An 11,322-nucleotide genomic window follows, 5' to 3' on the forward strand; every position below is an offset into this window, starting at 1 on the left:
GGGGTCTCCCGGGGCCTCGGGGTTGGAAAAGGACCCCAGAGCTGAGCTCTCAGTTGACAGGGCCACTGTTCCTCTCCTCTGCTCTCCTCCCCTCTCCTCCCCTCCCCTCTCCTCCCCTCCTCTGGGGTTCAAGTGATTCTTCTGCTCCAGCCTCCCAAGTAGCTGGGACTACAGGCACGTGCCACCACATCCAGCTCATTTTTGTATTTTTAGTAGAGACAGGATTTCACCATGTTGGCCAGGCTGGTCTTGAACCCCTGACCTCAAGCGATCCACCCACCTCAGCCTCCCAAAGTGCTAGAATTACAGACATAAGCCACCACACCCGGCCATTTTGACTTCTTACAGTGACTCTTAATCAGGGATAAAGGACATGATAAGATTAGTCCTGGTGAACTCAAGGCAGATAGCGGTGGCAAGCTTGTAAATGTTTTGGAGTAGGAAGAGTGGTTGTCTGAGGCTCTCTCTTGATGCATGTCTTTGTTAGGCTAGGAAGTCTAGAAAAACTGAGTCCCACTCTGAGCAAGCAGGCCCTCACTTGAGCCTTGTGTATGGCAGGGAGCAGGGGAGGAGGTCTTAGTCCCAGTGCTTCCACTTTTAGGGTATTGTGAATAATGCTGCAATGAACATGGGTGCTCAAGTATCTATTTGAGACCCTGCTTTCATTTGTTTGGGATATATAAACAGAAGTGGGATTGCTGGATCATATGGCAGTTCTGTTTTTTAATTTTTTGTGGAACCACTGTACTGTTTTCCACACTACCATTTTACATTCCCACCAGCAGTGTACAAGGGTTTCAATTTTTCCACATCTTTGCCAATACTTGTTATTTTCAGTTTTTTTATGGTAGCCATCCTAATGGTTGTGAAGTCACCAAGAAAAATTTTTACTTTTTAATTTTATTTTTATTATTATTTTTAGAGATGGCGGGGGGGGTCTCACTATGTTGCCCAGGCTGGTCTCGAACTCCTGGACTCAAGTGATCCACCCGCCTCGGCCTTCCAAAGTGCTGGGATTATAGGTGTGAGGCACTGTGTCCTGCCTGCCTAATCCTTTTTATTATGATGATGTATTTTTTTAATTAGGGACCATGCTAATTTTTGTATCATTCTCATTTTCTGCCTAATCATTTTGAAAGTCTCTTACTGCTCTCTCTTTTAAAATTTTTGACCTTAATTATCTGCAAACATTTTTATACGTTACCTAGTCCATAGCAAGAAGTTTTTTGTATTTTTTTGGTGTGAGATACCAAATTTCTTTATTTGAAGGAATGGTACAAATCAAATAACTTAAGTGGGTGTTTTGGTACAACTTATAGAAAAGGCAAAGGAGACCCCAGCATGCATGCACTGCCTTGGTGACCAGGAAGTCACCCCATGGCTATGGGGAAATTAGCCTAAGGCTTAGCTTTCATTATCACTGTCTCCCGGGGTGTACTTGTCAAAGAGATATTCTGCCAAGCCAGATTTGGGTGCCCCCATCTTGCGCAAGTTGGTCACGTGGTCACCCAATTCTTTGATGGATTTTACCTGCTCATTTAGGTAATGTGTCTCAGTGAAGTCACACAAATGGGGGTCATTTTGTTGGTGGCCAGTTTGTACAGTTCCAGTAGTGGCTGATTCCCATGTTTTTCCAAATGTAATGCACGCCCCATTGCATTCAGCCTGTTCTCCCAGTCATCATGGTCTGGTTTCTTGATATCTCGAAGGAAGATTTGGCCATCTCTTTGGCTCTGCAGCTTCATCAATTTCTTGGCATGTTCCATCTCCTCATGAGACTGGTGAAGAAAGTACTTGGCAAAATTCTTCAAAGCCACCTCATCGTGGTCAAAGTAGTAAGACATGACAGATAGATGTAGGAGGCATAGAACTCCAGGTTGATCTGGCGGTTGGTGGTGGTAGTTCTGGCTCACCTGCGAGGGGGATGCGGTCGTGGTGGCAGTGGCTGCGCGGCAGTGACTGCATGGTGCTGGACTGGCGACAGGGGCCTTGGGACCATCAGAGGGCCCAGTGAGGAGGTGTCAGAGGGCTAGGTATGGGCGGCCAGTCGGGGTGGGGGGCAAGAGCCCGGTTCCATCCAAGCACTGTTGAACCAGGAAACCCCGGCGACTCTCCGCAAAGAATGTCTCATTTTTTCTTTTTAAAATAAAAAATAATAATAATAAAATTTTGTACGTGAATGAAGTCCTTGGGGAGCTACATCTATAAGACTTGTTTCTTTTTTTTTTTTTGAGATGGAGTCTCACTCTGTCATCCAGGCTGGAGTCCATGGCACAGTCTCGGCTCACTGCAACCTCTGGCCTCCAAGTTCAAGCGATTCTCCTGCCTCAGCCTCCCATGTAGCTGGGATTACAGGTGCCCGCCACCACGCCCGGTTAATTTTTTGTATTTTTAGTAGAGACGGGATTTCACCATCTTGGCCAGGCTGGTCTTGAACTCCTGACTTCGTGATCCACCCGCCTCGGCCTCCCAAAATGCTGGGATTACAGGCGTGAGCCACTTTGCCCGGCCTCTTGTTTCTTTTTTTTTTTTGAGATGGAGTCTCACTTTGTCGTTCAGGCTATAATGCAGTGGCACCATCTCTGCTCACTGCAACCTTCACTTCCTGGGTTCAAGCGATTCTCCTGCCTCAACCTCCCAAGTAGCTGGGATTACAGGCATGCGCTACCACACCTGGCTAATTTTTGTATTTTTAGTAGAGATGGAGTTTCACAATGTTGGCCAGGCTCGTCTTGAACTGACCGACCTCAAGTGATCCGTCCCCCTTGCTCTCCCGAAGTGCTGGGATTACAGGCGTGAGCCACCATGCCCACCCTATAAGACTTGTTTCTGCTGCCTCTCATTCTCAGTGGCTTGTTTCCATTTCCTTGTGTGTGTCTAGTATTCTTTAGTATTTGAGCCCATGCTTAGAACTCAAATCTTTTTTTTTTCTTACCTCCCTTTGGAGATTTTTTTCTCATTGGAGATTTTTGCCTTGCTTATTGACAGCCCAACAATGCATTAAAAATTTAATAAGTATCTAGTTAAATTATAGTGGGAACATTTCTCCAAGTATTTCATCTGCCAAGTCTATATATAGAAATATCTGGTCTTATTGTGAAACTTGCCCCTTCTCTTTTTTCCCCTTCCATTTAACAATATATTAGATATCTTTCTATGTCATTATCTCATTCTTTTTCATGGCTGTGAAGTATTCCTTTGTATGAATAGATAATAATTTAACCATTCTACCATTGCAGGACATTAAGTTGTTTCCAGGTTTTTTATTATGAAATTACAGTAAACACATTCATATATATGTGTTTGTACGTTTCTGCTAGTATTTCTGTAGGATTGGTTTCTGTAAGTGACATTAGTGGTTGATGAGATTTTGATTAAATACTGTCAAATTGACCTAAATAGGCTATGCTAGTTTATACCTGTACCAGCAGTGACTGAAAATACCCATTTTCCTGTATTACCTTCTTTTTTGACTCTAGATATTATTGATCTTTTTAATTTTACTAATTCAAGGAGAGAAAATTCATATTTCTTTTAGAATTTGATGCTTTGGTTATTAGGTTAAGTATATCTTCATGCATTTATTGGACGTGTATTTCTTTTTTTTTTTGAGACAGGGTCTCTGTAGCCCAGGCTGGACTGCAGTGCTATGAACATAGCTCACTTCAGCCTCAACCTCCTGGGCTCAAGTGATCCTCCCACCTCAAATTCTAAAATAGCTGTAATTTTAGATTATAGGTGCATGCTGTCATGCCTGGCTAATTTTTGTATTTTTTGTAGAAATGGGGTTTTGCCGTGTTGCCCAGGCTGGTCTCAAACTCCTGAGCTTAAGCAATTCTCCTGCCGTGGCTTCCCAAAGTGCTGGGATTACAGGCGTCACCCACTGTGCTCAGCCCTTGGACATTTATTTCTTCTGAAAATTGTTCATTTTTCTTTCCTTTTTTATTTTTGAGACAGAGTCTTGCTCTGTCATCCAGGCTGGAGTACAGTGGTAGAATCTCAGCTCACTGCAACCTCTGCCTCCCAGGCTTAAGCAGTCCTCCCACCTTAGCCTTCTGAGGAACTGGAACTACAGGCATGCACCACTGTGCCCAGCTGATTTTTGTATTTTTAGTAGAGACGGGGTTTCACCATATTGCCCAGGCTGTTCTCAAACTCCTGGGCTCAAGCGATCCATTGCCTTGGCCTCCCAAAGTGCTGGGATTACAGGTGTGAGCCACTGGCACCTGGCCATTTGTCAGTTTCTCTATTGAATTGTTTCTTATTGATATATTAATATGCAGTAGTCTCCCCTTATCTGTGGTTTCACTTTCTACATCTGAAAATATTAAATGGAAAACTCCAGAAAAAAACAACTCATAAAGTTTAAATTGGTCACTATCCTGAGTCATTTGGCGTAAACTTGTGCTGTCCCACCAGGAACATGAATCCTTCCTTTGTCTGGTTTATGTGTGCTGTATGCGCTACCTGCCTGTCCGTCAGTTAGTTGTCATCCTGGTTATCAGATAACTGTTGCGGTTTGCAGTGCTTGGATTCAAGTAACCTTTATTTTATTTAGTAGTGGCCCCAAAGTGCAACAGTAGTGATTTTGGCAATTAGGAAGGCTAAAGAGAAGCTGTAAAGTGCTTCCTAAACGAAAAGATGAAAGTTCTCAACTTAAAAAAACTTTTCAAATCCTATATTGAAATTGCTAAGATCGATAGTAAGAATGAATCTTCTATTGTGAAATTGTGGGGAAGGAAAAAGAAATTCATGCTAGTTTTGCTGTTGTATCTCATACTGTAAAAGTTACAGCCACAGTTCATAAGTGCTTAGTTAAGATGGAAAAGGCATTAAATTTATGGGTGGAAGATGTGAACAGAAATGTGTTACATTTGATGGCAGTCAGGTTCAGTACTATCGGTGGTTTCAGCCATCCACCATACTTAGAATGTATCCCCCTAGGACTACTGTATGGTTTGTGTTGCAGACATTTTCTACCAAGCTGATTTTCTTTTTTTTTCTTCTTTTCTTTCTTTTATTTGAGAAGGAGTTTCACTCTTGTTGCCCAGGCTGGAGTGCAATGGCGCGATCTCGGCTTACTGCAACCTCTGCCTCCCAGGTTCGAGCGATTCTCCTGCCTCAGCCTCCTGAGTAGCTGGGATTACAGGCATGTGCCACCACACCCGGCTAATTTTGTATTTTTAGAAGAGACAGAGTTTCACCATGTTGGTCAGGCTGGTCTGGAACTCCTGACCTCAGGTGATCCGCCCGTCTCGGCCTCCCGAAGTGCTGGGATTATAGGCATGAGCCACCGTGCCTGGCCTAGGCTGATTTTCAATGCTGTCTTTTTCAAGAAATCATGGTATGTTTCTCCATTGCTTCAGATCTTTAAAAAGCCTCTATTGTAATGAATTTTTACAGATTTCTTCTTATATGTCTTTCATGTTTCTTAAGTTTATTCCTAGGTATTGAATTTTTTTTTAACTGTGGAAGTAGGATTTAAAAACTGTTATATTTTCATTTTTGGCATGAGAGAAAGCTAGTTTCTTTCTTTACATATCTTGTACCTGACTACTTAACTCTTAGTTCTATTTTCTGTATATTCTTCCCTGTAAGTTTGCCCATAGTTACCTTTGTTCTGAAAAGGAGGGAATTATTTTTCTTTCTCCTTTCTAGACTAAATAGTCTCTTGTTTTTAGGGCTCTGGACCTAGGCTTGTGCTATTAGGGCTATAGTTGAACAGCAGCATGGGATACCATCTTTGTGGCCTTGCAAGGGAACATAACCACCAGATATAATCTTATTTCTGTGGGAAATGTTGTTCTAAATGCCAGAGTCCAAATTACAAAAGACTTTTTGAATGTACCTCATTCAAAAAGAACAAGATTTGGGCTGCCTTTAGATTGTGCACTGTGTTAAAATGACAGAATCTGTTTGAATTTCAGGAGCGTGAGGATCATCCCCGGAGAGGACGGGAGGATCGGCAGCACAGGGAACCATCAGAACAGGAACACAGGAGAGCTAGGAAAAGTGACCGGGACAGACACCGGGGCCATTCCCACCAAAGGAGAATGTCTAACGAGAGACCTGGGAGTGGGCAGGGTCAGGGACGGGATCGAGACACTCAGAACCTGCAGGCTCAGGAAGAAGAGCGGGAGTTTTATAATGCCAGGCGACGGGAGCATCGCCAGAGGAATGACATTGGTGGTGGTGGTAGTGAGTCTCAGGAGTTGGTTCCTCGGCCTGGTGGCAACAACAAAGAAAAAGAGGTGCCTGCTAAAGAAAAACCAAGCTTTGAACTTTCTGGGGCACTTCTTGAGGACACCAACACTTTCCGGGGTGTAGTCATTAAATATAGCGAGCCCCCAGAAGCACGTATCCCGAAAAAACGGTGGCGTCTCTACCCATTTAAAAATGATGAGGTGCTTCCAGTCATGTACATACATCGACAGAGTGCGTATCTACTGGGTCGACACCGCCGCATTGCAGACATTCCTATCGATCACCCGTCTTGTTCAAAGCAGCATGCGGTCTTTCAATATCGGTAAGTAACATGGAGGAAGAAACTAATGTGAGCAGAAACAATTGCTCAGTTAGGATTACTAAAATTTGTGTTCATATTTATGCAGATGAATCCCATACCCCTCATATCTAAAGCGTATTATTAATCTAACTTCCCTTTAAATAATTGCTTACATATTTATAAGAACACTATACTTTTAATCTGTTTTTTATTTTTTTGTGACAAGGTCTCACTCTGTCACCCAGTCTAGAGTGCAGTGGAGCAAACACAGCTCACTCCAGCAACCTCCTGGGCTCAAATGATTGTCTCCCACCTTGGCCTCCCGAGTAACTGGGACCACAGGTGTGTGTCTCTGTGCTCAACTAATTTTGAAACTGGTTCTTGATAGCTTGCATGGGACATCTGTGATGATTCTCACAACAATCCTGTGAGAAGGATAGGACCGGTTTTTGGTTTTTTGTTTTTGTGAGACGGAGTCTCCTTCTGTGCCCAGGCTGGAGTGCAGTGGCGCGATCTCAGCTCACTGCAACCTCTGCCTCCCGTGTTCAAGCAGTTTGCCTGCCTCAGCCTCCCGAACAGCTGGGAATACAGGCGCCGCTGCCACACCCAGCGAATTTTTGTATTTTTAGTAGAGACAGGGTTTCATTGTATTGGTCAGTCTGGTCTCGAACTCCTGACCTCGTGATCCACCCGCCTCTGCCTTCCAAATTGCTGAGATTACAGGTGTGAGCCACTGCGCCTGGTCTGCTTTTTGTTGTTGTTGTTTTGTTTTGTTTTGTTTTAACATGGTCTCCTGACTTTGAATGGACAAGTATTTATATCCCCATTTGACAGATGAGAAAACTGAAGCCCAGCAAAACCAAGTGACTTGCCTAACAAATGACCACTATAGTACAGTGGTCCCCAACCTTTTTGGCACCAAGGACCGGTTTCATGGAAGACAGTTTTTCCATGGAACCAGGGGGATGGTTTCAGGATTCAAGTGTATTACATTTATTGTGCACTTTATTTTCTAATATTATTTCGTTGTAATATATAATGTAATAATTATACAACTCACTATAATCTAGAATCAGTGGAAGCCCTGAGCTTGTTTTCCTGCAACTCGATGGTCTCATCTGGGGGTGATGGGAGACAGTGACAGATCAGGCATTAGATTCTCCTAAGGAGCACGCAACCTAGATCCCACCTGTGCACAGTTCACAATAGGGTTCACGCTCCTATGAGACTAATGGCACCGCTGATCTGACAGGAGGCGGAGCTCAGGCAATAATAATACGAGTGGTGGGGAGCAGCTGAAAATACAGATGAAGTTAGGCTTGCTTGCCTGTCTGCCCACTGCTCACCTCTTGCTGTGCGGCCTGGTTCCTAACAGGCCACGGACTGGTACCAGTCCATGGTCCAGGAGCTGGGGACTCCTGCCATAGTAGAACTCTGGCTTAAATATAGCTCCCTTGACTCTGAAGTCCGAGTCCACTCTTTTTTCCCATTTGGACAGGAACTGAAATATATTGAAATATAGGTTAAAGAAACATTGATTATAAACAACAGAAAAAAATGTATTTTCTTAACCACAGCAAGAGACATTGGATTCTGCATTTCCACCTTTTGATCTTCCATGGATTCTCCCCACCCTCCAGCAACCCATTCTCACCTTTTCTACTAAATATATTTGAACTTCCAATTTCCCTTCCCAGGGCCATGCTTTCCCCTTGATTTCTTTGATTCCCTAGAATTTTAACTTGAATTGTGCTCAAGTCAGGTTATTTACATCATCTAGGGTGTCTTAGCAAAGAGCTTGAGAGAGGCTGGATGATCTGAGGCAGAAATTTGCTCATAGGTTTCTCCTTCTTCTCTGCTAGGCTTGTGGAATATACCCGTGCTGATGGCACGGTTGGCCGAAGAGTGAAGCCCTACATCATTGACCTTGGCTCAGGCAATGGAACCTTCTTAAACAACAAACGTATTGAGCCACAGAGATACTATGAACTAAAAGAAAAGGATGTACTCAAATTTGGATTCAGTAGCAGAGAATATGTCTTGCTCTATGAGTCGTCGGACACTTCGGAAATAGACAGGAAAGACGATGAGGATGAGGAGGAGGAGGAAGAAGTGTCTGACAGCTAACAAACTAAGAACCCAAACTATTGAGACACGTTTTCCTTGTTGGAAGGCTTTGATTGACTCAGAGAGCACTATGGTGGTGGGTCTGACACTATCATTCTCTCTGTAATGCCTCTTACTGCCTTAAGTCTTTCCCCTGTTGCTGACCAGATTGTGTTACCATTTGAATACACTGACTAATGTTTGTTAAACTTTTTCTGTGGCACCTTGGCCACATGCCTGCAGGCGTTTGTTTTCAGAACAGTCTCACCAATTACAACACACCGTGTTTTAGTAGAAGCGTTGTGGTTTTAGTTGGTGCTTTCAGAACTGCTGCCTAGGAAACTATAAACCCTTGGTTAAGGGTAAATCATGGCTTGTTCTCTTTGTACAGTTAACTTTATTTATATAGGTATTAAGCTTTGTGGACCAGGTGTTTTTCTTTTGGGGCGAACCCCTGAGCAGAGAATCTTACTAGGCTTTGGTTATCACCAAAACAACCTCCAGTATATACCAAAGCTTTGACCTGGTTGAGCTCTTGAGCTTAGAAGTTGATTTTGCACTTAGTCTTTTGGGGGTGGGAATGTACTGCAGTCAGTAAACGTTATTGACTGTTTAACTTAAACAGATGCTCTATGGCACCTGCTCAAGCCCGTGACTGTACAGAAGGATCCTGGTTGCTACTAGTGGGTGCTGAGTCAGCGTCACAAGTGACTGAAATTGGCCGTGGATCTGTTCTTTCTGAAAGAATTCCTGATTTCTCCATGGAGCATGTACAAAACAGTTTTGATCATATTAACTGTACTTCAGTTTTGCATTTTTATTCAAATGTTATCTCCTTTTTTTTTCTTTGAGAAATAAACTGTCACTGATGTGGCAGGTTCTTACTTTATTCTAATAACGTGTATATGTCTAAAGCAGGTTGTGTTGTTTACATTATTTCTACACATTTCATCCTTTAAAAATTGTTCAGAGAAGCTGTATTTACCTTCCCAAGGTTGGAAAGCAGGGGAATTTCCCAATTTCCTAGTTTTCCACCAGAGGAATATGTGTAAGTAGCGAAGTATTTGCTGCTTACATATAGTGTATATGTATGTATATATGTAAATTGTGTGTTAAAGAGCTGATACTGATTTTCATATGACAATGTTAGGCAAAGGCCTCCCTGCATTTGTAGAGCAGGTGTTCATTTATATGTATTTTTGGGATAAAAAAATAAAATTTGTAAATATAGCCCCATTTCAAAGAGTAATGCTTTCCTAGCTTAGAGGACCTTGTGTTCATAGGTCTGTTTGCTGCTAATGGAGCCTTCCGTCAGTACTTTTGAGATAAAAACAGGTAGCTGTTTTAGAGTGTTGTGGGGAAGGTTATATTGTTGGCCTCCAAGTCAGTAGAATAGCAGACGGTGACATGGAGTTGGGTTGTGGGGAAAGGTGGTAAAGCAGCTCAATCAGTGTTACTACTAATTGTTCCTCTTGGGTTGAGACTTAGGATGCTATAAATTTGATTGTTTTCATACCCATGTGTGCTCAGGGCTAAAGGTTGGCTAGTGGGAGGGGCAGCTGACTAATGTTCATTCAGAAGAAGTTAAAAGATCCTTTGAAAAGTGAACACTTGGCCGGGCGCGGTGGCTCAAGCCTGTAATCCCAGCACTTTGGGAGGCCGAGACGGGCGGATCATGAGGTCAGCAGATCGAGACCATCCTGGCTAACACAGTGAAACCCCGTCTCTACTAAAAAATACAAAAAACTAGCCGGGCGAGGTGGCAGGCACCTAGTAGTCCCAGCTACTCGGGAGGCTGAGGCAGGAGAATGGTGTAAACTTGGGAGGCGAAGCTTGCAGTGAGCTGAGATCCAGCCACTGCACTCCAGCCTGGGCGACAGAGCGAGACTCCATCTCAAAAAAAAAAAAAAGAAAAGTGAACACTTAATAAGGTCATTAGCTGAAATGTAAGTTGGGCCAGGTACAGCACAGTGGCTAATGCCTGTAATCCCAACACTTTGGAAGGCTGAGGTGGGTGGAGTTCAAGACCAGCCTGGCCAACATGGTGAAACCCCATCTCAACTAAAAACAGAAAAATTAGCTGGGCATGGTGGCACATGCCTGTAATCCCAGCTACTCAGGAGGCTGAGGCAGGAGAATCACTTGAACCCAGGAGGCGGAGGTTGCATTGAGCCAAGATCATGCCACTGCACTCCAGCCTGGGTGACAACCAGACTCTGGCTCAGAAAAAAAAAAAAGGTAAGTTGAAGGATGTGTTCCACATTGGCCACTGTAACTGCTATTTTCTTCATTTTGGTATGTGCCATAGATCATGTATATGTGCTTATCTGAAAAGTAGGTTTGTTTGGATGAACTTTTCTCTTGATCCAGACTGACCATTTTCTCTTGAGGGTTTAAGCACTAATCTGGTATCTTACTGTAGGGCCTCCTTGTTCAGTTTGTGCTGCAGTAGCACTGCTTTGTGGTAGCCTTGAGTTTTGCTACAAACTTCATCCTGGTGGGCACTGTGATAGATGGCCACTTTGCCTACCTTTTTCAGTAAGAAGTCTTAATTGTTTAGTCAGTTTTTGTCTTAGTGGAGGAATGACGTCCTGGATTGAGAAATTCTTTATGCCACATATCTGAGAAGGTGTTTTTTTGGTTGTTTTTGTTTTTTTGTTCAGATGACGTCTCACTCTGCCGCCCAGACTGGAGTGCAGTGGCATGATCTC

The 11,322-nt window shown here is 43.4% G+C and overlaps 1 protein-coding gene across 1 annotated transcript in view; it reads left to right on the forward strand.

Moving 5' to 3' along the window:
* The window catches only part of SNIP1 (Smad nuclear interacting protein 1), a 17,409-nt gene extending 7,562 nt beyond the window's left edge, over positions 1 to 9,847 (forward strand). Inside the window, exons 3-4 of the mRNA XM_011955292.1 lie at positions 5,928 to 6,526; positions 8,368 to 9,847. Of these exons, the coding sequence (XP_011810682.1) occupies positions 5,928 to 6,526; positions 8,368 to 8,632 (864 nt within the window). The 3' untranslated portion in view covers positions 8,633 to 9,847. The remainder of the gene's footprint in view (positions 1 to 5,927; positions 6,527 to 8,367) is intronic.
* Positions 9,848 to 11,322: the final 1,475 nt, after the last annotated feature.

Source organism: Colobus angolensis, unplaced genomic scaffold (assembly GCF_000951035.1).
Source record: "Colobus angolensis palliatus isolate OR3802 unplaced genomic scaffold, Cang.pa_1.0 Scaffold4, whole genome shotgun sequence".
Classification (NCBI taxonomy): Eukaryota; Metazoa; Chordata; class Mammalia; order Primates; family Cercopithecidae; genus Colobus; species Colobus angolensis.